This window comes from Mauremys reevesii, linkage group 2 (assembly GCF_016161935.1).
Source record: "Mauremys reevesii isolate NIE-2019 linkage group 2, ASM1616193v1, whole genome shotgun sequence".
Lineage (NCBI taxonomy): Eukaryota > Metazoa > Chordata > Testudines > Geoemydidae > Mauremys > Mauremys reevesii.
Genome location: NC_052624.1, coordinates 273,084,668 through 273,110,665, shown reverse-complemented (window position 1 = coordinate 273,110,665; position 25,998 = coordinate 273,084,668). Strand labels below are relative to the sequence as shown.

Genomic DNA, 25,998 nt, shown 5'->3' with positions numbered 1-25,998 from the left:
TAGAAAGACATCCATTCTTTACTTAAACACTGCAAGTGACAGAAAATCCACCAAATCCTGAGGTAAATTGTTCCAGTAGCTAATTACTGTCACTATTAAAAATGTGTGTCTTATATTTAGTCTGAATTTGTCTGGCTGCAACGTCCAACCATTGGATCTCATACCAGAAGCTGGGATTGGATGACAAAAGATAGATCACTCAAATTTGCCCTGATCTGTTCATTCCTTTTGAACCATCTGACACCAGCTAATGTTAGAAACAGGATACTGGGCTAGATGGACCATTCATCTGACCCATGGTCATTCTTATACTTTTTTTTTTCCACCTAGATTGAATAGCTGCTTACTATTAGAATTCTCTTCCCCAGATAGAAAAATCATCATAACATACAAGTACCTTCGATAAACTAAATCAGTTTAGTTTCTTTTGTCGCTTAGTATAAAACATTTTTCAGATCTCTATTCCTTCTTTTAGCTCTTTTCTGAAATCTTTCCAACTTAATTAAGTTACTGATTTTAAACAATGAATTCAGGAAATGAAAACTCCACACGACAACTATAATTGAATGCTTTATAGCATCCATTTAAAAAAAATTAACAGCAATGTAATAGTTCTGGAGGACAACTCATGGAAGTCAAGCAACTCGTGTGTACATTTTTGCAGGATTAGACCCTTACTCCACACCTTTAGAAGTAAAACCGGACTAGAAGATATACCATCTGTGGAAGAGGATTGAGAAATGCAAATCTTAACTGTTGCATTTCCTTTTCCTTTTGAGTGTTAAAATGACAATAGAATACAGTTTATATTATTTTAATCTCTTGCCCCCACCCCAAAAGACAGAGAGAGAAATCTATCCCGATTAGGCTAGCAGTGTTTACAAGCTATGCTGGCTTTATAGACTGAGGCAGTGATAAGAACTGAGAGACATACAGTGAGTTCTGTAGTGTCTTGTTAAAATTTGATCTCAAAGCACATTGCCTAATTAATTTAACCTCATGCCTCTTTTAGGTAGGTGATTAACTGTCACCCTCATTTTACATGGAGGTAAACTAGTACAGAGAGAGGTTAAATAAGGTCACTCTGCAAGTCCGTGGCTTGCTTCCAGTCCCTTGCTCTAAGCAGTGGCCCACATTCCATGATTTAGATGGTTAGCTGCCTTCATGTAAAATACTACTTCATCTTGATTTCATACTGTTTTGGTCTGCAATTACTGTGTTTGAGGGGCTGATTCTGATTCCATCAGACTTACACCAGGATAATACCATTGATATCAAGAGTTTTTTCTAATTTATATTGACAAATGAGATCAGAATCAGACCCTGAGTATTGAGCTATAACAAGGAAGCTAAATATGTACAGATGCACACAGTCTTACAAAATATGCAGAGGAAATATGCACAGTACACAAGTAGGTTTCATTATAAGCACATTTTGTAAAATTAAACACTAAGATATCTTGACAGTAATGATTAATTTATCAGCACTTCCAGCTTCAAAGTACAAATTTGAAAGTTGAATTCATTTATTTTTTACAAAGTCTTTAAGCAATGGTGTCTGTTGTTTTTAAAAAAATATGGGCTAATGAAACTAGATTGGTGAGCAGATGGTTTTAAAGGACTGTGTTTTGCAAATTGTGTAACCGTTTGCTTGGTACCTAGTAAGGTACAGTTCTCTCAGTGAAAGAAGTGAGGTGAAAAAAATCTGAAGCTTTGATTCATCTCCAGTAATCATCAAAATAAAACAGAACAAAACATTATGAAGTACACTCCCAAAACAGAGAACTGTGAAGGTAGGTCAGGTATGGAATTTCAGCTTTGTATCATGGTCTTGGAGTGATGACCTCATGGTATCTCAGGGGAAATCAACATGTAATCTGTGTATTAATAAATTATAATTGTATTCTTGGGCAAACAGTTCCAACCTGGCCAAAGGAAAAAGTCCAGATGGGACTCTCAACACCTGGGTATTTCAGAATCTTTCAGTGAAACCTCAGTGTGCAAGCTTCACTGAAAGAGCTAGAGAGATGGCTCAAACTGGTTGTGCCAGTTAAGGAGTTCTGGAGAGGAGTGAGTCACTCAAAACTTATTTTATGTAAGGATTATAAGAGGTGGGACTTCAGATACCACAAAGTCCCCCATTCTCCACTAGCTTCCCATAGACTACCAGCTCAGTTTCAAGTTCTTGGTCCTTATCTTTAAGGTGCTAAATGGCCTGGACTCAAGGTATCTAAAAGATTGCCTAAAGCTCTAGGAGGAGGACTGTGATTGACTCTCTGGAACAATGAAACTTTTTCACAAGGGTAAAGGTCACCTGTGCAGGAGACAGAGCTTTCTCAGATGTTGGGTTCATCATTTTCAGCTTTTATGGGAAGTTGGAATTGGTTTGGAATTTCTACCTGTTCTTCATGGGTCTCCTTTTGCAAGACTTCCAAATCCTTGGATCATTTCCTTCTTTGAGAGTTTCTGACTCAGAGTTCAGCCTTGTGACTAGCTATTTGCTTATACTCACTTTCCTGTGTTCAGCACAGATAACAGACTGTTTTGCTAACTTACTTTTCCACAGAGGCGCTGATTCTTCACTGCCTTTCACATTGTGTGATTATTTACACCGTTGTAAAATGAATGCAAAATACATATAAAACACTACCAGATCAGAATGGTATTTCATACCCACTTTGCACAGATTCAAATGACTGTACAAGCAAAGCATTGGAGAACTGAGCCTAGAGAGTTTGTCCACAATCCCCTGGGTGAAGAATGGCGGGGGTGTGCACTTAAATAATTTTATTTTATGTTTAATTGAGCAATCCTGTCATTTAGAATTCAGTGTTATTTCCTACCAATCTGTTTTATATCATAAAGCTAACACCATCATCTCTGTCTTTACTTTGTTTGTAGTAGAAGAGGTAACAATCCTTACATTCACTATTAATGTCACTTATTACCATGGCATCCCACTTTGTTCTTCAGTTCTGCTCATTCAACCAAATAGTCAGCCAATAGAATTATATTTTTTCACTGTTCAAGTTGAAAATGTGAGAGTTCTAAGTGTATGGATCTTTAGCACACCCTGCTCACTACTGCTTTGGGTGTTGCTATATCTAGGGGTAGGAAGTCCTCATGCAACTGGGAAGCCACACTTAACCTTTATGTTTATATATAATGTATTTTATAGTCATAATTTCTATATTGGACAGACAAAATGTCTTGTGCTATTAATCCAATATAAGCAATTGTCATCATCAACAACTAACAGTAAACTTTCAGGTTGATAGGATCTACATCTAAAATCTTCATGTTTTGAGGCTTATTTTCACCCACCAGGTCACTTGGACAATGTGGCTGAATTACAGTGCTTGAAAACGGTGTATCTAACTTTGGTCCATTCTGTTAAATATCTGCTGTAGTTACTTGGGGCTGGGCACATGTTTTAATAATGTGTGTGTATAAATGAAAAGATCAGAGAGAATGAAAATTTGTTTTGAAAGTTAGAGATTGCTCTAAAAGCTGTTTAAACTGTTATTGTGAATGTTTCAGTTAAAGTGCAAAGTGTATTTATCTGAAGAATGCGTATGCAGCTTATGAATAATTGTTTTAGAAAAAAACTCTTAAGCTCCATCTTATTTCTACACTTGTCTTACTCCTGTCATTTAAACAGTATTGTTAAAAAAAAAGTCAGAAAGCATCCACTATAAGCAGAGTTTCTGTAATATACATAAAACCTGAAAAATGTGTTTATTGCCCATTTTCATCATATAACTTTCCTTTTATATAAAGTAGAAGCAATTATTGTATGGGTGGCTGAAGGAAAAGTTTTGCTATAGCTATTGTTTGCAAATTTTGATATGGATTTTTTTATGCAGTTGTTTGAATGGGTTATGTGCATTTTATAAATGCAAATAAATTTATGTGGAAAATTGAGCATGTATAATAGCTTGCATATATTTAGCCCATTTCATCTGAAGAACTAAAGTTATTTACAAAATGGGTAGTTCTGGTTCCCATGGGGAAGCTGATGTACAGAGCAGTTGTGACTTACCAAAGCCAAGGAAAGTCAGAAGTAGAACCAGTCTCCTAAATGCCAATCCCCTGGCTCCAACCATTATATTATGCTCTTCCCACAATCAAAATCTTTCTGCTAAATCCTTTATAAACTGTCAAATGTGCATAGCTTTGCATTTTGTGTATATTTTATATTATGGTTGTTAAAATTCCTATTATATGAGCTTGTAGGCAGTCCAAAAATGGTATGACTGATGCTGCTGTCACCCCACTCCGTCCCACTCCCTGCTCTGTTAACCTATGAATAAGCTTATTATTCAGTAATAGAATGATGGCAGCCTTCCCAGTGGCAATGTGACGTGTTTCCTTCTGCCACACCTGTCTCCGTGTTGTCTTCCGGGATCCTTCCTATATACGGTGTGATGATTTGGAGAATGTCTATGTACAATTTATGAATTCTGGTTGATTTTATGAAATTGCTGTATCATTGAATGTCTCAGTGGATATGAAATCTGCCACAGCTGATATCATGTCTCTCCCTGACTATGGACAATGGAGAACCATTAACATTCAAACAGGTGTACCTTAGGACAATGGGATGATGGTGGAGGCATGACAGCCACACCTAATGCTAACTAAGAGATATTTGTATTGGTGGAAGAGTGTGAGAGGCAATACTTTGCCAGTTCTGATCTCCTTGAACAATTACAGCTGAGGCTGAGGAGGAAGAGCTGGAACAGGAGACTTTCTTTATTCTCCACCAAGGAGTAGCTACTGCTCTCAAAAACTGCTGGCAATAAGAGAACCCAGGGGTCCCAATGTTGCCACTGCAGGGGAACCTAAGATACTGGAAGAGGCATTCAGTGTTGGGCATAGCAATGAGGAGGACCTTGAGGTTGTTTGTCCATAGGCACGTTCCTCTCAGGGTAGGTGACTGGGAAGATGTCTTCTCCATGATAGATGGGACATCCCTGAAAAGAGAACTGGGAATCAGAGGATTAATCCTCAGTATAGTTCAATGGTGGGTTAGAGGCAGATAATGAATGTGAATGTAGTTGTCTACCTTATGCGGCAGATATTGGAGAGGTGGGAGGCACCAGGAAAAGACAAGGTCTCAGTGATCCAGTAGATCTTGGTATCAGCAAGAGTTCGGTACTGATTAGCAATAAGGACTCCAGTTCTTCAGAAACTGAAATATGCCTGTAGCATCTGAATTCTTTAAGTACCAGATATATCTGAGCTGAGGTCAAGTGAAGTCCCATAACAATTGGGGTCAGTATCAGTATTGTTGTTTGATTGCTTCATTTGTGTCTATCTTTAAGATGGTGTCAGTACAGAGGGCATGGATTGCTTCACAGGCGCATGTTGCAAGTACTAAAGATGTGTATTTCTGGTTGTGACAAAATATACCCCAGTATTCACACCGTACACACCATTTTAATAATCTTTGTGCAAAATATGCCTTGTAAGGTATCATCTGCTGGGAGAGCAATACAGCAGTGCACAGACGATCAAGGAAGTTTTTGGAGAGGGTTGGGAACAACTTCCTGGTGCAACTCCTGGAGGAACCAACTAGGGGCCATGTTCCTCTTGACCTGCTGCTCACAAACAGGGAAGAATTGATAGGGGAAGTAGAAGTGGGTGGCAACCTGGGCAGCAGTGACCATGAGATGGTTGAGTTTAGGATCCTGGCAAAAGGAAGAAAAGAGCAGCAGAATACAGACCCTGCACTTCAGAAAAGCAGACTTTGACTCCCTCAGGGAACTGATGGGCCGGATCCCCTTGGAGGTTAACGAGGGGAAAAGAGCTGGCTATATTTTAAAGAAGCCTTACTGAGGGCGCAGGAACAAACCATCCCACTGTGCAGAAAGAATAGCAAATATGGCAGGTGACCAGCTTGGCTTAACAGAGAGATCTTCAGTGAGCTTAAACACAAAAAGGAAGCTTACAAGAAGTGGAAACTTGGACAGATGACTAGGGAGGAATATAAAATATTGCTCAACCATGTAGGGGTGTCACAAGGAAGGCCAAGGCACAGTTTGAGCTGCAGCTAGCAAGGGATGTTAAAGGTAACAAGAAGGGTTTCTACAGGTATGTTAGCAACAAAGTGGTCAGGGAAAGTGTGGGACCCTTACTGAATGGGGGAGGCAACCTAGTGACAGACAATGTGCATAAAGCTGAAGTACTCAATGCTTTTTTTGCCTCAGTCTTCACAGATAAGGTCAGCTCCCAGACTACTGCACTGGGCAGCACAGTATGGGGTGGAAGTGAGCACCTTCAGTGGTGAAAGAACAGGTTAAGAACTATTTAGAAAAGCTGGACATGCACAAGTCCATGGGTCCAGATCTAATGCATCCGAGGGTGCTGACGGTGTTGGCTGATGTGATTGCAAAGCCATCTTTGAAAACTCGTGGCAATCGGGGGAGATCCTGGACGATTGGAAAAAGGCTAATGTAGTGCACATCTTTAAAAAAGGGAAGAAAGAATCTGGGGAACTACAGACCGGTCAGCCTCTCCTCCATCCCCAGAAAAAATCATGGAGCAGATCCTCAAGGAATCCATTTTGAAGCACCTGGTGGAGAGGAAGGTGATTAGGAACAGTCAACATGGATTCACCACGGGCAAGTCATGCCTGACAAACCTGATTATCTCATCATAGAAGGCAACTGGCTCTGTGGTTATAGGGAAAGCAGTGAATGTGATATACCTTGACTTTAGCAAAGCTTTTGATATGGTCCCCATAGTATTCTTGCCAGAAAGTTAAAAAAGTATGGATTGGATGAATGGACCATAAGGTGAATAGAAAGCTGGCTAGATGGTAGGGCACAATGGGTAGTGATCAACGGCTTGATGTCTAGTTGGCAGCCAGTATCAAGCAGAGTGCCCCAGGGGTTGGTCCTGAGGCCGGTTTTGTTCAATATCTTCATTAATGATCTGGATGATGGGATGGATTGTACCCTCAGCAAGTTCATGGATGACACTAAGCTGTGGGGAGAGGTAGATACGCTGGGGGGTAGGGAAAGGGTCCAGAGTGACCTAGACAAATTGGAGGATTGGGCCAAAAGAAATATGATGAGGTTCAACAAGGACAAGTGCAGAGTCCTGCACTTAGGATGGAAGAATCCCATGCACTGCTACAGGCTGGGGACTGACTGGCTAAGCGGTAGTTCTTCAGAAAAGGACCTGGGGATTACAGTGGACAAGAAACTGGATATGAGTCAACAGTGTGCCCTTGTTGCCAAGAAGGCTAACGGCATAATGGGCTGCATTAGTAGGAGCATTGCCAGCAGATCGAGGCAAGTGATTATTCCCCTCTATTTGGCCCTGGTGAGGCCACATCTGGAGTATTGCATCCAGTTTTGGGTCCCCCGCTACAGAAAGGATGTGGACAAGTTGGAGAGAGTCCAGTGGAGGGCAATGAAAATGATTTGGGGGCTGGGGCACATGACTCATGAGAAGAGGCTGAGGGAACTGAGGTTTAGTCTGCAGAAGAGTAGAGTGAGGGGGGGATTTGAGAGCAGCCTTCAACTACCTGAAGGGGGGGTTCCAAAGAGGATGGAGCTTGACTGTTCTCAGTGGTGGCAGATGACAGAACAAGGAGTAATGGTCTCAAGTTGCAGTGGGGGAGGTTTAGGTTGGATATTAGGAAAAACATTTTCACTAGGAGGATGGTGAAGCACTGGAATGGGTTACCTAGGGAGATGATGGAATCTCCATCCTTAGAGGTTTTTAAGGCCTGGCTTGACAAAGCCCTGGCTGGGATGATTTAGTTGGTGTTGGTCTTGTTTTGAGCAGGGGATTGGACTAGATGACCGCTTGAGGTTTCTTCCAACCCTAATCTTATATGATTTGAAAACTCATAAGTTGTCAAGTATCATCCTGATAAAATATACGTGGCAACATTGTATGTGAAGTTATAAGATTTCCCTATATGATGTTAACATGTTCCAAACATCACAGCCCTGGGCAAACTGAGATCGGCAAACAGCTCTGTACTAAACAAAGACATGTGTGCTCTGCTTAATTTGCATTTAAGCAATAAACAGAATCATCAAGCAGGAAGGGAAAGAAAGCTCAAACAGGTGAGAAAAAGTCATCAGGGAACATCCTTCCAACTGGACTCTCTGTCTCCTAGTGCCCAGCTGGAAATGTTTTTCAAGAGAGGGACTGAAACTATAAAAGGAAGGACAAATAACCTAAGGCACCCCTCTCTCCCCACCTGCCCATCGCATTCAGTGCACCTGAAGCTACACAGGAATCAATCCATGGACTCTGGGGGAGGGGTCCTGACCCATAGAGTTTGGTCAGTAAGACTGCTGAAAGCATTCGGTGAGAAACTTTGCTTGAATCTGATATAGTTTGTTAAGTTAGGCAGTAGTAAACATTTTATCTTTGTTTTTCTTGTAACCATTTCTGATTTTGTATAGCTCATTACTTGTACTCCCTTAAAATCTTTCTAGTTAATAAGCTTGTTCTACTGTTTTATCTAATCCAGTGTGTTAAAACTGAAATTTCTGAGTAAGTATTTGAGATAATAAGCTGGCATATTATTCCCTTTAAGGAACAGCAGACTTAAAATATTTTGTCCTGTTCAGGAGAAAGCTGGGTAGTACAGGACATACATTTCTGGGGGAAATCTGGGACTGGGGATGTGTTGGGGTCACTGTGACAGGGTCACGACTCACCACCTCTGGTGCCCCCTGCCGGTCGCTCTGGGAATTAGATCTTGACTGCTCCGGGGCATCCTTGCTGCGTGGTAACTCACCTGTTGTCTCCGTTCTGCTGCCTTGGGGCCTGCATTGCTCCCTGCTCAGCGGCGTCCTCTTCAGGACATTGCCCTCCGGCAGTGCCTACTACTCCAGTCTCACCCCCTTCTGGGGGGGGGGGGGCGGGGGGCAAACAGCAGTCCTTCGGTTTGCACCTGCCTGGGTGGCCAACCACAACCCCAAAGTCTAGCCCCTCATTTCAGGAGCAGGTTGCAGTCTGTCTCGGCCCCACTCCTCTGTGGCCAGGTGCAGTGCAAGGGCAGGGACCCAGGCCCACCCGCTACTCTGGGTCCTGACCCAGGGACCCTCTAGTGGCATCCTCTCTGTCCTCTTTCTCTCCCCTCTCATCTGCCTAGTTTCCCTGGGCCACTTCCCTTTTGCCCTTAGGCACCTTCTCGACCCCTTCTAGCAAGTCTGGCAGGTCTCTGGGCCGGAGCTCCGCTCTGCTCTGCTCCCCCCAAGCCTGCCCAGCACTGCTCTGTCCAAGGTGCTGCTCCTTAGCTCAGGAGCCAATCCATCTCCTTCACTAGTCAGGAAGTGCCTGCTTCTCCTCTGCTAGGCAGCCTTTATATAGGACCTAGCCTGGCCTTGATTGGCTGCCTCTTTCCCTGCTCTGATTGGTTGCTGGTCTGCGCAGCCTCTCGGGCCTGGTTCAGCCCTTTTCCTCAGTGTGTGGGGCACTGCCCCACCACAGTCACCCTGCAGTATAATCAAGGCTGGCGAGAGCCAGAGTGTAACCCAAGTGTGGCTGGCAGGCTGCAATTACACACAGACACTCAGTGTCTGGCTTGTATGCTAAAAGGCTGTTTGTGAGCAGCCCCACATGGGAGCTACTTCAGCAAGGCACTGCAAAGCACCCAAGGTTGCAGGGGAGGGATGACATAGCTGCTCATTAGTCTGGATCATATTCTGGTATGTCACACTGGTGTAGCAGATAAGAATACTAATTTGGATACTGAGATCTATGTTATCAGCTTTCTGGAGTCAGAATGCTAGGGCTCTGCAGATGGTACAAGCTTCTGAGAAGCATAGCTCTTGGACTCTCTGCTGAGATCACGTTCCGTTGGTACAGAGGATGGTTTTGGTACCAAAGCATGCTTGATACCGTGGCTCTTGGAGGAACTTGAAGTCTTTGACAACCTCCTGGTACCTGGACTGCTTGGAGCCTCAAAGGTACCTACTCTGGGACCTAAGGTCTCATGTGGTGACCAAGATTTCTTTGAAGAAGGTTTTCTAGCGGGAGACTCAGAATTTCTCTTCCTTGGAGCCTTGTCATTACTTTTGCTCTTATCCCGTGAAGATCTTGGTGACTGGTTTACAGAGGTAGATGGAGCACTAAGTGCAATTAAGGCTAGTGTATGTAGTGTGGGGCTCAAAACTGGACACAGTACTCCAGATGAGGCCTCACCAATGTCGAATAGAGGGGAATGATCACATCCCTCGATCTGCTGGCAATGCCCCTACTTATACAGCCCAAAATGCCGTTAGCCTTCTTGGCAACAAGGGCACACTGTTGACTCATATCCAGCTTCTCGTCCACTGTAAACTCCCCCCCCCAAAAAACAAAATAATAGGAGATATACCTATCTCCTAGAACTGGAAGGGACCTTGAAAGGTTATTGAGTCCAGCCCCCTGCCTTCACTAGCAGGACCAAGTACTGATTTTTGCTCCAGATCCCTAAGTGGCCCCCTCAAGGACTGAGCTCATAACCCTGGGTTTAGTAAGCTAATGCTCAAACCACTGAGCTATCCCTCCTTCCCAAGAACTGATGTGAGGGTCAAGCTTAAAGGGACGTCATCATGAAGAGGACCTAGAACCAAGAGTGCCTGTCATAAAGGTCTGGTAAGTAGAATAGTGATCTGAGGAAATGACTTTCCTGTAGAACTCTTGACATCAGTATATGCACCTAACACCAATAAAACAGAGGATTATGAAACACAGCACTTTCAACCTAGTATTTTCTGAGTTGCAATTGTCTGTAGTGGACATGATGTCCTGAAACAGAGCCAAAGAAAGCCCAGAAATTGCATGACCTCTTTTAACTTTGGTTCCAAATATTAGGTGCTGTGAGAGGACACTTATGTTGGGTCAACAGGCAATGATTTTCTAGAAGGTTCCTAAAGTGCAACAGAGCTGGTGTGTGTGTGTGTGTGAGCGCATCCCAGAAAGTGGAATATGCAAAGACCACTCTGAAGAACTATCAGTTATGCTGACTGAGTGTTTATGCAACACCCTGGAAACAGCCATAAAAAGAAATCCATCAAGTATTGCTTATGCCTATGTTGTAACTACGTGAAAGGGCAAAAACTTTGAATATCAACATTTTACAGTATATTAATTAAAGAATAACATGACCATATTATGCCTTTAGCCATTAATCTGACTAATTTATGTACTTATCTAGCAAAGCAAAAAATAGTTCTGTATAAAAATAGTCCAGTTCATAAGATTTCCCTTCGACATTTATCTGATCTGGATCATAGCTGCTTCATGCTTCAATGTCCTTTGTCAAGAAAACAGATGGAAAAGTCCTAAAGTCAAAGCAATAAAGCATCCATCTATGTTCAGAAAAGGCACATCTCAGTTCTCAGTAATTTGACCTTCCACCACCCTCACCATCCCCCAAGAATCACAAGGCCTCATTCTGACAGATGAGAGAATTGTGCAATTACACCCAAAGAATGGTGTGTTCACAACTGAGTACAGAACTTGTTTAGTAGAATTGTTTGGGCTGAGAACTGTAGAAGGCCATCATTCATGTGTGTGTTTGTTTTTTTTCTTTTCCCTAGACTCTCCAGTAGGCATAGTTCACAAACCGACTTGAAGATTTTCTGGTGATTTTTATTCCACCAATTCTTTTGGAAACTTCTTCCATGTTCTAGTTGAACTTTTACTATTAAAATGGTTTTATATTTGGATATTTAAAACTGATTTTCTCTTACTTCAATTAAAATCTTTTATGTCTAGTCTTATCTTTGCTAAGTAGTAAGACCAGTTTCTCCTCTTCTTGGTGGTATCCACATATGTAGTAATATGCCAGAATTACACGTCCTTCCTACCTCAACAGTCCCCAGTTTTCAGGCTATATGTATTTAATTAACTCAGTCTTTCCTCATAAAAAATTCTCTTCAAACTCACTCTCTTTGCTGTTTTTCTGGGAACTCTATGTAGTATTTCTATATTTTTCTATAGAAGAGTGGTCACTACTGAACACACTTTCTAGTAGTGGTCTAACCAGAAGTGTGTAAACAGGAATAAAATACCATTGTGATATTTCTCTTAATACATCCCGGGATTTTATTTGTGTTGGTGTTTTTTTCAGTTGCAATATCAAACTGAATGTTCTTTACATTTTACTCCCCTTTTGTGCCTAAGGTCTATTTCTGCATTACTACTGTCCAACCACTTTTTTATTGTATTAATATTTGCATATAATTTACACTTGTTAATTTTAATTCTTCTCTGTATATTTCTCTAATTTGACCAGAATAGATTAGATCATTGCTGCTGCAGTATCTTCTGAATGAACAGCTATTTCCCCATGTCTTGTATTCTTTGAAAATTTCATAAAAGCACTTTCAACTTCTTCCTCATGACTTCTCATGAAGACTTATCCTTAGTTTAGTGGTACAAAGAACAGTTGCTTCCATTCATAGGGTGGAAAAGGCTTACTTTTAAAGATAAGTATTCACACTAAATTTGGCTTTGGCTCAAGGACCAAAAAAAAAAAAAAAAGGCTTTTTCCACTATTGAATATAATCTTTTTAAATGTTCACACACAACTGCTGAGGCACTGTCATTGTTCAGATGTTCACATGCTTGTGTTTAGAAACTAATCTCTCCTCATTCCAGGTCATCCTTTTGACATAATAAACAAATACAGGATTTTCCAATAGCTCTAACACCAGTATCCTTGAGATCCACATTTTTTTTAAAAGGACTATTATTCCAAACCTATTTGCCTGCAGAAATGCCTGAAAAATATAAACACAGTGGGCCTGGTTACTCATATAACACTCCTATTAAAATCAGCAGAGCATTGGCCTGGGACTCAGTTGATCTGGGTTCTATTCCTGGCTTGGCTACCAGTCTGCTGAATGATCTTGGACAAGTCACTTAAATCTCCCTATGCCTCAGTTTCCCTATTGGTTAAATGGGAACAATATTTACCTCCTTTGTAAAGTGCTTTGAGATCTACTAATGAAAAGTGCTATGTAGGAGTGAAGTATCATTATTAAAGTGAGCAGAATGTGGCCCAGTCTACTCAGTTCTGATTTTTTCTAAGAATTTTACTTAATAAAACTTAATTTGTTTGTTCTTTGGGAAATGTATAATACTTAGATTTTTCACATTCCTGAACATCTTATTACATTACTATTATTTTTCAGTCCCCTGTAATATGGTTCCATGTTCTATACGCTAAAACGCTGAAATATTCCTAGAAATGATCAGCTTTATTTTTTTATTTCTTATAATAGTCTGGCCAACCCACAAGTTTTTGTTGATAGAGATTGGTGACTCACCAGCATTCAGTGCCAACATAATTCTGAGGACTAGGAGTTAAAAAGAACATCAGCATCCCTCTGCTCCAGTAATATCTGGGAAAGATCCCCTTTTTGTTTCTGACCAGAAATTTGGAACAATCAAAACAGAAACTGTCTGTGATGGGGTGTGTACCCCACACAGGCCTTGAAGGGGTTAATATGGGCCTGAAAGACCAATTATGGTACCTGGCTGCACCTGCAGGGAAAGCCAGGCTCAACTGATCATGAAATCCAGTTGGGCAGGAGCAGGCTGGTTAGTATAAAGGCAGGAAGTTGAACACAGAAGAGGTCTACAGTCACTCCCTAGAGGGAAAGTGGGTTGGTCAGGGACAAGGAGGGGATCCAGGGGAAGAGTAAGCCTGGGATCCTGCCCCGGACTAGGGAGTCCGTCAAGAGGCTGAGAAGGGTGAAGTAGCCATAGGGAGCAGAAGAATCTTCGGTGGCAAACCAGAGATAGGCAAAGAAATAGAGAGGGTGAGTAGAAAGGAGCCCAAGGAAATAGCAACAAGGTCTGAGACTGAGCAGACCTGGTTGGTAGTGATACTTCTGGTTCTAGCCCAGATTCCCCTACCAGCCACCGGGAAAGGGGCACAGGACCTTGAGACTTGGAAGATTGTCTGAGACAATGTCCAGACAGCTTGTCTGGTGAGACTGTTACCCTGGAAGGGGAGGAGTAAATAGTGACCTGACTGGAGGGCTGAATCACAAAGAGGGAGTACCCCATGTCCCAGAGAGAGTGGATATCATAGTTCGAGCACCTGATGGAAAGAGGTACCAGGCTGAATAAGAGCTACTCCCCAGATCCAGCTACAAGGGGTCCCCCAGCAGTAGTCTACCCCATTATACTGTCCTCAAAGAATCTATGTTTGACAAAAGAACAGGAGTACTTGTGGCACCTTAAAGACTAACAAATTTATTTTAGCATGAGCTTTCGTGAGCTGCAGCTCACTTCTTCGGATGCATAGAATGGAAGTGAGCTGCAGCTCACGAAAGCTCATGCTAAAATAAATTTGTTAGTCTTTAAGGTGCCACAAGTACTCCTGTTCTTTTTGCAGATACAGACTAACACGGCTGCTACTCTGAAACCTGTCATTATGTTTGACAAGAAACTCAGAATGTAGTCACAGCTTCCAAGGGCAGAAGGGATCATTGTGAGCCTCGTCTGACCTCCCATATAACACAAGCCATAGAACTTCCCCCAAAATAATTCCCAGAGCAGATATTTTATTTAAAAAATCCAGTCTTGATTAAAAAGTGCCAGTGATGGAAAAATCCACCATGACCCATGGTAAATTGTTCAATGTTTAATTACCCTTACTGTTAAAAATTTATACCTTATTTCCAGTCTTAATTTGTGTAGCTTCAATGTTCAGCCATTGGATCATGTTCTACCTTTCTCTGTTAGATTGAAGAGCCCATTATCAAATATTTGTTCCCCATGTAGGTACTTATACTATACTCAAGTCACCACTTAAACCTTCTCTGTTAAGTTAAATAGATTGCGCTCTGTGAGTCTATCATTATAAAGCATCTTTTAATAATGTTCATGGCTCTTCTCTGAACTCTGTCCAATTTATCAACGTCCATTTTGAAATGCTGACACCAGAACTGGACACATTCCAGTAGTTGTTGCACCAGTACCAAATACAAAAGTAAAATGACCTATCTACTCCTACTCAAGATTTCTGTTTATGCATTCAATAATCACATTAGCCCTTTTGACCAGTGTTGCACCGAGGATTCACCTTCAGCTGATTATTCATGACCCCCAAATCTTTTCCAGAGTCACTGCTTCCCAGGATAGAATCCTCCACCCTGTACATATGGCCTATGTTCTTTGTTCCTAGTTGATCCATTTTAATACATCTAAATGTAACTGTATATTGTTTGCTTGCATCTAGCTTACCTAGCGATCCAGTTCACTCTGTATTATTGACCTGTCCTCTTCATTATCACTCCCCCTATATTTGGGCCATCTATAAACTTTATCAGTGATGATTTTGTTTTCATGAGGTCATTGATAAAAGTGTTAAATAGTGTGGGGCTAGGAACTGATCCCTGAGGGATCCCACTGGAAACACACCAGCTCAATGACAATGCTCTGTTTGCATTTTAGATTGAAAGTTTTCTAATATGTGTCTTTTTAAAAAAAAAAAAGAAAGAAAGTAAACCTCTAAAGTGTGGTTATGGTCAGAAAAGAAACTTTCAAAATAGCACCTTCTTACTCAACAGTCTAGATACTTGTGTGAATTCAGCATCACAACTGCTTGCTTTAATTTTCAGTAATTTAAATTTTGTTAGCACTGCAGGGAGAATACAATTAGGCGGATTCCATTCTGGCCAAAATTGAGTAAATAATTTGTAATGCACAACCTGAGTTCTAAATTTTCTGTGAATGTTGCAATTTTCTTTTTTAGCCACATAATTTCTACAAAGTATTGATCATCTTATTTGAGAGCAATTTGTTGTAAGCATTCAATATGTGAACTAACAGAGAACCAAGGTCACGTCCCACCTGCCCGCCCACCCCCCCACAGAACTTGGTTTAGTGCAATTCTCAGACTCATGTTGCTGCTGCAAATACTTGAAATTATAAACTTGACACTTGCTTTGTAATCAGAGGGGTAGCCGTGTTAGTCTGGATCTGTAAAAGCAGCAGAATGTCCTGTGGCACCTTATAGACTAACAGACATATTGGAGCATGAGCTTTCGTGGGTGAATACTTGCATCCGACGAAGTGGGTATTCACCCACGAAAGCTCATGCTCCAATATGTCTGTTAGTCTATAAGGTGCCACAGGACTCTTTGCTGCTTTTGCTTTGTAATATTTGCTAAGACTAGCAGTTTTGGCAAATATTCCTGCAACTAAACGCATTTGCTAGAATATTTGCAAAAAGGGAACCCAAAAAGTGTGTGAACAGTTTTCCCCTATGAGTGCTCCACTGCAGGATGTGAGAGCCCATGCACACTTGATGGGAGATTGTAAATAGCAGCGTCCACACCTGCACATAGCAGCACCTCATATTCCCAGGTGAGGGCATACAAGGAGGCACAGAGCAGACCTGCTGCCACTCTAGCTCCTTTACAACCTCTTGCAACTTGAGATGGAGCAATTCCAGCATCTGCTGCTTTCAGCAACTCCCTGCCTTTCTTATTTTCCTTCCTTATTTAAATTTTATTTTAGTTGTAATGCAACTTGTGCTTGGGGTCTTTCCCCATCCTCCCACCTGTCTGAACTAGTTGCCTCACACTTTGTGGTCTATGGCACTGCCTGGGTTATGCCTAAGACCCTGGGGTTCAAGCCCTACCAGACCTGCCACAGGTCTTTTCCCTGTAGTGAAAGCCACTCTAGCCATCTCCCATATCTCAGAGAAACTCATGTTCCATCCAAACAGTTCCTGCTAGAGCTAAGGAGAGCTCTGTTACGAGGAGTGTCAGCCTAGCCTTTCTATCCTTGCAAGACCTTCCTTTAAACCCTATGCAAACATTGAGGCCAATGTACCAGGGGTGCAATGTTTCAGGCCATTCCAGGGACTTCGGGAGTTCCAGGGGCAGCTCCAGAGATGAAATTCTCTAAAAGACTCCTACTACAGACTCTAGAAAGAGTGGTAAGTCACCTCACAGGGCCAATTCTCAGGCTCTATGTATCCACAATAAGTACAGCCAAGGCTCCTACAGATGCTGGTGCCACCTAAGAAGTTCTGATCAGAGAGGTCTTCAGTTAAGGGCCTTTCAGTGCTGTTTATCTCAGAACCATCTGGCACTGAGATGCATCTAAAATCAGGGACTCTAAGACTACCTCCAGAGCTCATCCCCTCAAAGCCATAAAGACCACAAAGACCAACAGAGACTCCCTCTCTGATACTGTCCTCCTTGGGACATCAGCACTCCAAGTAGAGAAATATTTTTGTCTGCTCCTCTGGTACTGCATGTTGTCAGATGCTACTGGTGTGGTGCTCTGCTCTTTTCAATGTTGATATCACTCGGCTGCATGCATGTGCTCCCCCTGTGTGCTGTCCCAGCTCTGCGCAGATAGCTGACACAGCAGACCCCGAGAGAACCCCCAGTGACCACAGACTCTAGTAAGGTACGAAGGCACGTTGGCCAGGTTTATTGTCAAACAAAGCACAGTAATAGTTCCCTCTAGACTTTACTCTACAGGACATACTACGAATATGTGACCTCTGACAATGGACTCAGCTCAATCAGTGGCGGGACTTTCCACTGCCCCCTAGACTGGACAAAGACATCCACTCAGAGGTGCATTCTTATACAGAGGTACAAACAAGTTACACATCACTCCTGACCTATTGAGGTGCAACCCCTCTACGTAGTAAGGTGCTGCCTCTCACCTTGTACATGTTGGTTCGAACAAAACAACTCTATCCATCATATTACCCTTTTGGCCCGGTCATTGGGATGGGTCAGTTTGTTCCTTATCATCTGTGTGGAGTGTACAAGTATGCGAATGTTCTGATATCTGGTGTCCAGTACCTTTTAGGTATGTCTCTTTTTGCAGCATCCTCACTCCTGCATGAATCCCTGTTCCAAGGCCCATTGCAACCTCTGGTTTCTACTGCTCATTAACATGGCCCTCCAGATTCCTTTCCTCTAAGTATCTTATCTGAGGAATCAGTCTCTTCTCTCCTAAGGATACCATAAAAGCCCATTCACTAATACCACTTCGACAATTGGTGACTGAACCTTTTCCCACCAGAACAGGATCTGATCCATTGCCTCCTGTATCGGCACTGATGCTCGAAGCCCCTCTTTTCAACTTGGGGGATGACATCCTTGCTCTGAGATTTTTGTACAGGGCTCTGTTTCAGCACTGTGCAACCACATTCCTCTATGGATGAACCCTGAGAACTTTTCAGAGACCAGCAAATGTCCTAGGTTCCCTGGGCACAAACTCGGGGACTCTTCTCCTATTCACCTGCATAGTGGGCCTACTGGACCCCCTGGACACATTACAGCTACCAATTTTATAGGGTATCTGCATGGAAGAAACACCTGTCAGCAGTGCAATGGCTTCTGCCATCCCAAGATTGCTCGCTGGTACCACGTTCCCTCCATACCTGAAGAGCCCGAGAGGAGCAAGACCCACTGAACAAAGAATAATCTCCACCTTCAGCCAAGTCCTTCTCTTCCCCAATGAGGCAGTAATTCCACCACTGCCCTCTTATGCAGATGACTTTAGGGCCTTCCAGAACTTACTGAGGTATCTAGCCAAATCGCTCCAGAGTCCATTGGAGAAGTTCAGGCGTCTCAACATTCCCTGGTGGACATTTTATACATTCACCTTCAGGGTAAGATCTCCCTCCCTATCCATCAATGAGGTACCAGCTCATGCTCTATGGCAGATACTTGCCACTATTTTGCCTCTTGCAAATGGACAGACAAAAAATATTATATTCCAGCCAAGGGAATGGAGGTTGGATGGGAGAAGCGTTACTCCAACTCCCTGAAGTCAACAAAAGAAAACATCAAGCACACTCCAGACTATCTCTTAAGAAGGAGTCTAAACACCTTGATCTCCTGGGCAAGAAAAGTTACTAATTGGCTGCCCTTCAATTTCGAGTTGCAAACTACCAGGCATTAATGACAAAATATGATTTTAACAATGACTCAATGTTTACTCATTTTATTGAGCTTTACAAGCTTCATAGTCCTTAGCCACTGCAGTAGTTATGTGGCTAGCATCTTGGCTCCAATCTTCTGGCACCCAAGAGAGGTGAAAAATACTGTGGAGGACCTTCCCTATGTAGGAAGAACATAGTTTGTTATTCACAGGTCGTTTACAGAGCTGGCAGTCAGAGAAAACATCCCTTTATTTGTATACTGTGAAAACTGTCCATGAAGGTCATTGAGGCCCAAATGCAGAACCACTTTTCAGAGTATAACTTCACCCAAAATCCCTGATCCTACAAAGGCTTGATTGAAAGGGATTACTTATATGGTTAAAGTTAAGCACATGTGTTGAAGTCTCTGTATGGACCCTTCAGCTGAAGTGTACACCTGTTTACACTGTTTTATTGCAATCAGTTGTCAAGACAAGTGACACAAATGATGGTCACTTTAAGGTTAACACAAAGGAGTTGACAGTATTGACAAGGAACTGAATGTCTCTTTTTAATGGTGTGAACTTTCAATAGTCAGATCTGAAACCAAATTCAAATAGCTCTTTTAAAAAAAAGCCACCCTTGGTGTATTATCAATAGTATTCACAAAAAACTTATGAATCAACCATTCCATCAACTAATCAATAGTGCTTTCTTTGTTTTTGCAGGAAAAAAACAACAGCAGGAGGCAAACTTTTTCAGCTCCATTCCCTAGTAGTGACTTTCAGATTCAAATCAAACCAAAACAATATAGTTTTGCTCGAAAATAGTCATTGATATATTTCAGGATATTCAATGAAAAGTAATCACATCAATGCTAATAACTGTTTTTTTTTTATTTCTTCTGCTTATGATGAAAGAACCTGACAACATGATTCTAGTAAAGTAATATGGATTGGTATAGATTCCTATGAGGTTATAACAAAAGACTGAAATGACAGTAACCTTAAGTGCTTTGCTAAAAAAGAATGGATTTGAGCACATGCTTATGTATTTTGTTGAATTGGAGCCTGAGGCCCAGCTCCTAAGAACATAAGAACGTCCGTACCGGGTCAGCCAAAGGTCCATCTAGCCCAGTATCCTGTCTACCGACAGTGGCCAATGCCAGGTGCCCCAGAGGGAGTGAACCTAACAGGCAACGATCAAGTGATCTCTCTCCTGCCATCCATCTCCATCCTCTGACAAACAGAGGCTAGGGACACCATTCCTTACCCATCCTGGCTAATAGCCATTTATGGACTTAACCACCATGAATTTATCCAATTATAGTCCTAGCCTTCACAACCTCCTCAGGTAAGGAGTTCCACAAGTTGACTGTGCGCTGCGTGAAGAACTTCCTTTTATTTGTTTTAAACCTGCTGCCTATTAATTTCATTTGATGACCCCTAGTTCTTGTATTATGGGAATAAGTAAATAACTGTTCCTTATCTACTTTCTCCACATCACTCATGATTTTATATACCTCTATCATATCCCCCCTTAGTCTCCTCTTTTCCAAGCTGAAGAGTCCTAGCCTCTTTAATCTCTCCTCATATGGGACCCTCTCCAAACCCCTAATCATTTTAGTTGCCCTTTTCTAAACCTTTTCTAGCACCAGTATATCTTTTTTCAGATGAGACCACACCTGTATGCAGTATTCGAGATGTAGGCGTACCATCGATTTATATAAGGGCAATAATATATTCTCAGTCTTATTCTCTATCCCATTTTTAATCATTCCTAACATCCTGTTTGCTTTTTTGACCGCCTCTGCACACTGCGTGGACATCTTCAGAGAACTATCCACGATGACTCCAAGATCTTTTTCCTGACTCGTTGTAGCTAAATTAGCCCCCATCATATTGTATAATGAGTTCTGTGCAGGTGGATCCCTGTAGCTCACACAAAGTCCCACTGATGACCCACTGCAGAAATCAGGGTCTGTGTTCATACGTGTTACCTGTCCTTTAGAAAGCACATGCCTTTTCCTGATTTATGGCAACTTATTTGTTCTAAAATGCTGTATTTATGATTTTAACTCAGTGTTATTCCCTTGCAAAAATTAAGAGGTTGGGGGAGAGAGGGATGTGGAGAACAATTAAAGATTCTGCAGCACCATAACAGAAGCCCACATAAGGTCCATCCCCCAGATTCATGCACTGGGGGGAATTTTTACATACAGTCCTCCCTCACAAAATTGGGTCTCAGCTTCCTCCACATCACTGGTAGCACTATACAGAGGGCTCCACACAAGACTGTGATTCACAAAGACATAAAGGGTAAAGAATCAGTGGATGGAGAGTGGGAAGTCCCACTGGCATTCCCTCCCCCCTCAGCATCATGGAGCCAATCTAGAAAGAGTAATAACATTTAATATAGTTCAGATTAAATACTTAATATACATACAGTACTTTGAAAATAAAGGGTAAGTACTATAGATGCTAAATATTATTAATCTGGTCCTTATAGAGAACATTTTATTACATCTATTTTGAACATTATCTAAAAAAAACCCAACTGCTTAAAACAAGAGGTTGGATAAGCTTACATCTTACAAGGATACGTGGTGAAGCAGGGAATGAAGCACAGAGAGGCTAAGTGATTTGCCCTCGGTCACACAGGAAGTAAGTGATGCAGCAGGGAACTGAACCTCTATCTCCTGAGTCACAGCTAATAAATTAACATGAAGATGTTAGCTATGGGTGCTCAGTGCCTCAAACTCAGGGAATTTTAGTTGAGGCAAGAGAATCCACATTTATAACCTAGCTTTACCATTTCTCTATTTGAGTCTACAGAAAAAGTGTTCCTACCTGAGCGCCAAGGTGCCTTTAACATAATTTTAAAAGTACAACGTTTGAGAGACAGCAGCCTCCTCAAAACTCATGAGCAACTCTAACAATCAAATCCAAGCCGTATCTTACCACCACAAACACCAGTCCCTTCCCCAGAAGGTGGGCACAGATGAACTTTGTAGTGTGGCCTGAAGCTCATCAGATTCCAGCCCCAGGAGAGAGCTGCATCCTTGCCTAACTCCCAGCCCCCTTCTTTTATAAAAAGGGGGCTCCAGCACTTCCCCAACCTCACCTACGTCAGCATCAGGGAAAGGGAAGTGGTGTCTCAGAGCACGTCTACACTGCACTGGGAGGTGTGACTGCAGCCTGGGAATACCTGTGCTAGCTGTAACCTCTCCCGACAGCAGTAAATCTGTAGAGCAGTACAGGCTGTACCAGCCCCCACCCCCGGAACCCAAGCTAAAGCTAGCACAGGCGTGCGCAGGGGAGCCGCAATCATACCTCCCAATGCCGTGCGAGCAGCCTCTGACTGGCACCGCTGCCCAAGTTCTCTCCTGTAGCTACTGCCAGGAGGGGGAAACTGAGGCAGGGGCCCGCTTCACCCCCGCAGGCCTCGCCCCCTCCTCACAGGTACAAGGTGAACGCGCGGCTCCCTCCTCCCCGGGCTCTCTCCGCTCCAGCAGCCCCGGAGCCGGTGAGAAAGGGCCGGAGAACCCGCCAGTTTATTGCGCAATCCGGTCGGCTGGGATCCTGACTGAGCGCCGCTGGGGCTGCAGCCGCCCCACGAGGACCCCTGAACGCCGCTCCGCGCGGCGCCTGGCTGTGACGGCCGCAACCGCCCCGCGCGCATCCCTGGCGACGCCGCAGCTCCGCATTAGAGAGGAGGAGCGAGCGCTCGCGACTCCGGGTAGGAAAGAGGCGCGCACGCGCCACCTAACAACGGCTCGCTCGGCGGCGGTTGGATGGCGCGCGCCTTCTCCCAGCCCCTCCCTATCTTCCCCCTCCCCCCTCGCGCTCTCCGTGCGACGTCGCTGAGCAAGAAGCCGCCGTGTCGGACGCGGCAGATTCGCCATAATCCGCCACCTCGCTTTTCTGACCCCCATTAAAAATAATAATTTCATAAGCAGCGGGGAAGCCAGCGGGGCGCCCAGGCGGCCTAGTCGACTGGGACGAAAGTGCTTTAAAACCCCCACCTTTGCCTTACTTCACTACCACCCGCTCCCGCGACCGACTATGGAGGCTCCGGCTGCAGGTGAGCGGGGCGGCCCGGGTCTAAATGTGAGCAGTGGGGGAGGGGAACGCGCGCGCGGAGGGATCCTGTCCTGGGAGAAGGAGAGGGGGAGCATAAAAAGTAGACCCGTCCGGTAGCTGTTCATTTATGATCTATCCGCGTGTGAAGTAGTTCCCGTATGTATTATTCCCACCGCCGACATGGCCCCTCTTTCCTCAGCCACCGACCTCCCGGGCACTCCCCCCGGGCCGGCCTCACGGCAGCTAGGGAGGGGAGCCGGAACCCCAGAGCTAATTAACCCGGGGGGGGGGGCTGCTGCTGCTCGCCAGCCCCCCCTCATCCTGAGCCTGTTCCTGCCTCCCCCCGATATTCAGCCAACCTGCTGTGAGCCCCCGAGCCCTCTGCTAGCCAAGCCAGCCCCCCTCTCCTCCCCTTCGCGCCAGAGCCGGGGGGGCGGGACCGACGGGCCTGCTCGCCACCCTCATTGCCTGTTGGGGGGCAGGAAGAAAGTCTCCACGCGCCCCCTCCCCGTGCTTCTCTTTGGAGCGGGGCAGGACCGGCCCCTGCCCTGACACTGCGGGATTTGCCTTTTCTAGGCAGGGGCCTGCGGAAGGGCCGCCCCCAGGAGGGTGGCGCTTCTTCCTGCGCTGGCAAGTCCACATATGGGCAGGGGGAATCCCTTCCCCTTGGGGAGGGGAGCCAGCCTTTCCCATCTATGACTGCCAAGCCTTGGCTTCAGTTCCCCACTCCCCCCCCCCCACCGCCTATAGGAGCGAGCTGGGCAAGGAAGGGTGGGTGAAGTGGGGTCCTGAGTTCCTGCCTGCTGCCTGGAGATGGTGGTTATGAGTCCCTCCACCCCTTCCCACTGCCCTATAGACTCAGACTGCCCAGTAGGGTTTTTGGCATGTAATTTACTGTTAAGGAAGAAGTGCTGCTAAATCTCTATAAGGAAGCTTCACTGCTGTTAGATGTATTTAGAGCAGGGGCCGGCCACGTTTCAGAAGTGATGTGCCGAGTCTTCATGTATTCACTCTAATTTAAGGTTTCGCGTGCCAGTAATATATTTGAATGCTTTTAGAAGGTCTCTTTCTATAAGTCTATAATATATAACTAAACTATTGTTGTATGTAAAGTAAATAAGGTTTTTAAAATGTATAAGAAGCTTCATTTAAAATTAAATTAAAAGGCAGAGCACCCCTGGATGGGTGGGCAAGACCCGGGCAGTGTGAGTGCCACTGAAAATCAGCTCATGTGCCGCTTTTGGCACGCATGCCATAGGTTGCCTACCCCTGCTGTGCGCTGCCCTCACCTGCAGGCACCTCCCCCCACAGCTCCCAGTGGCCGGGAATGGGAAACTGTGGCCAATTGGAGCTTTGGAGGTGGTATCTGCAAGTGAGGGCAGCACGTGGTGGAGTCGCCTGCCCTATCCTGCCCCCAGGTGCCATTGCCGAACATGCTGGCTACTTCTGGGAGTGGTATGGGGCCAGGACAGGCAGGGAGCCTGCTTTAGCCCTGTTGTGCTCTGCTGTCACCCTGGAGCCGCTCCAGGTAAGCAGCACTGGGCCGGAGCCTGCACCCTGAACACCTCCTGCACCCAGGATCCCAACCCCCTGCCCTGAACCCCCCTGCCTTGCCCTTTAGTCGTCTGCTGCATTCCAACCCCATGCCCAGAGCCCCCTCCTGCACTCCGCCTCCAGGGCCTGAGCTTCCTGCCACACCTGCACCCCTCCTGCATGCCAGCCTCCTGCCCTGAGCCCTCTCCCCCACTCTGTACCCCTTCCTGCACCCCAACTCCCTGCCCTGAGCCTCCAACCCCGTGCTGCACCACGCACCCCTCCTGCACCCCCTCCCACACCCTGCACTCCCTCCCCAGCCCTACATTCATGGCCCTGCATACAGTTTCCCCACCCAGATGTTGTGCTTGGACCAAAAAGTTTGCCCACCCCCGGTCTAAACTGTTTAGAAGAGTGCCAGAAAAAAAGGAAAAAGTAGTTTCTAATGTTCATGTGTGAAAATAACTTACAAAGGGGAGTAACTATAAAATGTCCTACTAATGTGCACTAAACTAGTGTCATTTTTTGTATTTCAAATGTTTATAAAAAGGACGTTATGGCTATCTTGTGCAAATAGCAGGATCAATCTACATAATGTTATGTGGGGACATAGATTAAAATTGGAGACATGCCCTGCATTTTGGCCCCAGTTCAATAATATTTGAGTGACTTTTTTGAACCTGATTTTCGGCCAACTGTTGTGCAGAACGCCTACAGTTCCAGGTGATTTCAAGTAGAATTATGGATACTCTGCACTTCTAAAAGTCAGGTGCGAGGCATCTCAGGTAGGGTACCCAAAATCAGTGGCCAGTTTTGAGGATGTTGGTTTATTTTCTTATGAGTGTCTTCAGTGTCTTTTGCTTCAGGCCACAGTACCTTGCAGGATAGGGTTGGTAAAGTGTAGAATGCAGCACCTGTGTTTGGCCACAAGAGGTTGCTACTAGAACATGGAATATAACTTTTGTTGTCTATGAATGTAAGATAACTATAGCCTTGTAGAACATTTAGTTAGATAGTTGTCGCATGTTTTTTAAAATAATTATGTGAGAAAAGGTACATATAGTATAAACCAGATATTTATATCCTAGTATAGATATTTTGTAGGATCTTTTATACAGTTATCGTAATAATAGGATCTCTATCAACTTTGTAATCAACTATCCTATATACCAGGGGTCGGCAGCCTTTCAGAAGTGGTGTGCCGAGTCTTCATTTATTCACTCTAATTTAAGGTTTCGCGTGCCAGTAATACATTTTAACATTTTTAGAAGGTCTCTTTCTATAAGACTATAATATATAACTAAACTATTGTAGTATGTAAAGTAAATAAGGTTTTTAAATGTTTAAGAAACTTCATTTAAAATTAAATTAAAATGCAGAGCACCCCTGGATGGGTGGCCAGGACCCGGGCAGTGTGAGTGCCATTGAAAATCAGCTCATGTGCCGCTTTTGGCACGCGTGCCATAGGTTGCCTACCCCTGCTATATACTAAAAACTTAACTGTTG

General features: G+C 44.0%; 1 protein-coding gene and 1 long non-coding RNA gene across 3 annotated transcripts in view; one reads left to right on the top strand and one right to left on the bottom strand.

The window, feature by feature from the left end:
• Positions 1-18,944: 18,944 nt before the first annotated feature.
• Positions 18,945-22,702, bottom strand: LOC120397975. Its single transcript, XR_005594111.1, has 3 exons — positions 22,210-22,702; positions 21,465-21,586; positions 18,945-19,076 (listed from the first exon to the last, which is right to left on the bottom strand). It is a non-coding gene; the product is annotated as an uncharacterized LOC120397975 (long non-coding RNA).
• Positions 22,703-22,716: 14 nt separating this feature from the next.
• The window catches only part of ZFAT (zinc finger and AT-hook domain containing), a 161,685-nt gene continuing 158,403 nt past the window's right edge, over positions 22,717-25,998 (top strand). The window contains exon 1 of one of the 2 annotated variants that reach the window (XM_039524776.1): positions 22,717-22,960. In XM_039524776.1, coding sequence (XP_039380710.1) covers positions 22,942-22,960 — 19 coding nt within the window. In that variant the 5' untranslated portion in view covers positions 22,717-22,941. Of the gene's footprint in view, positions 22,961-23,075; positions 23,116-25,998 lie in introns of those variants that run through there. The other variant, XM_039524777.1, reaches the window with a different exon arrangement.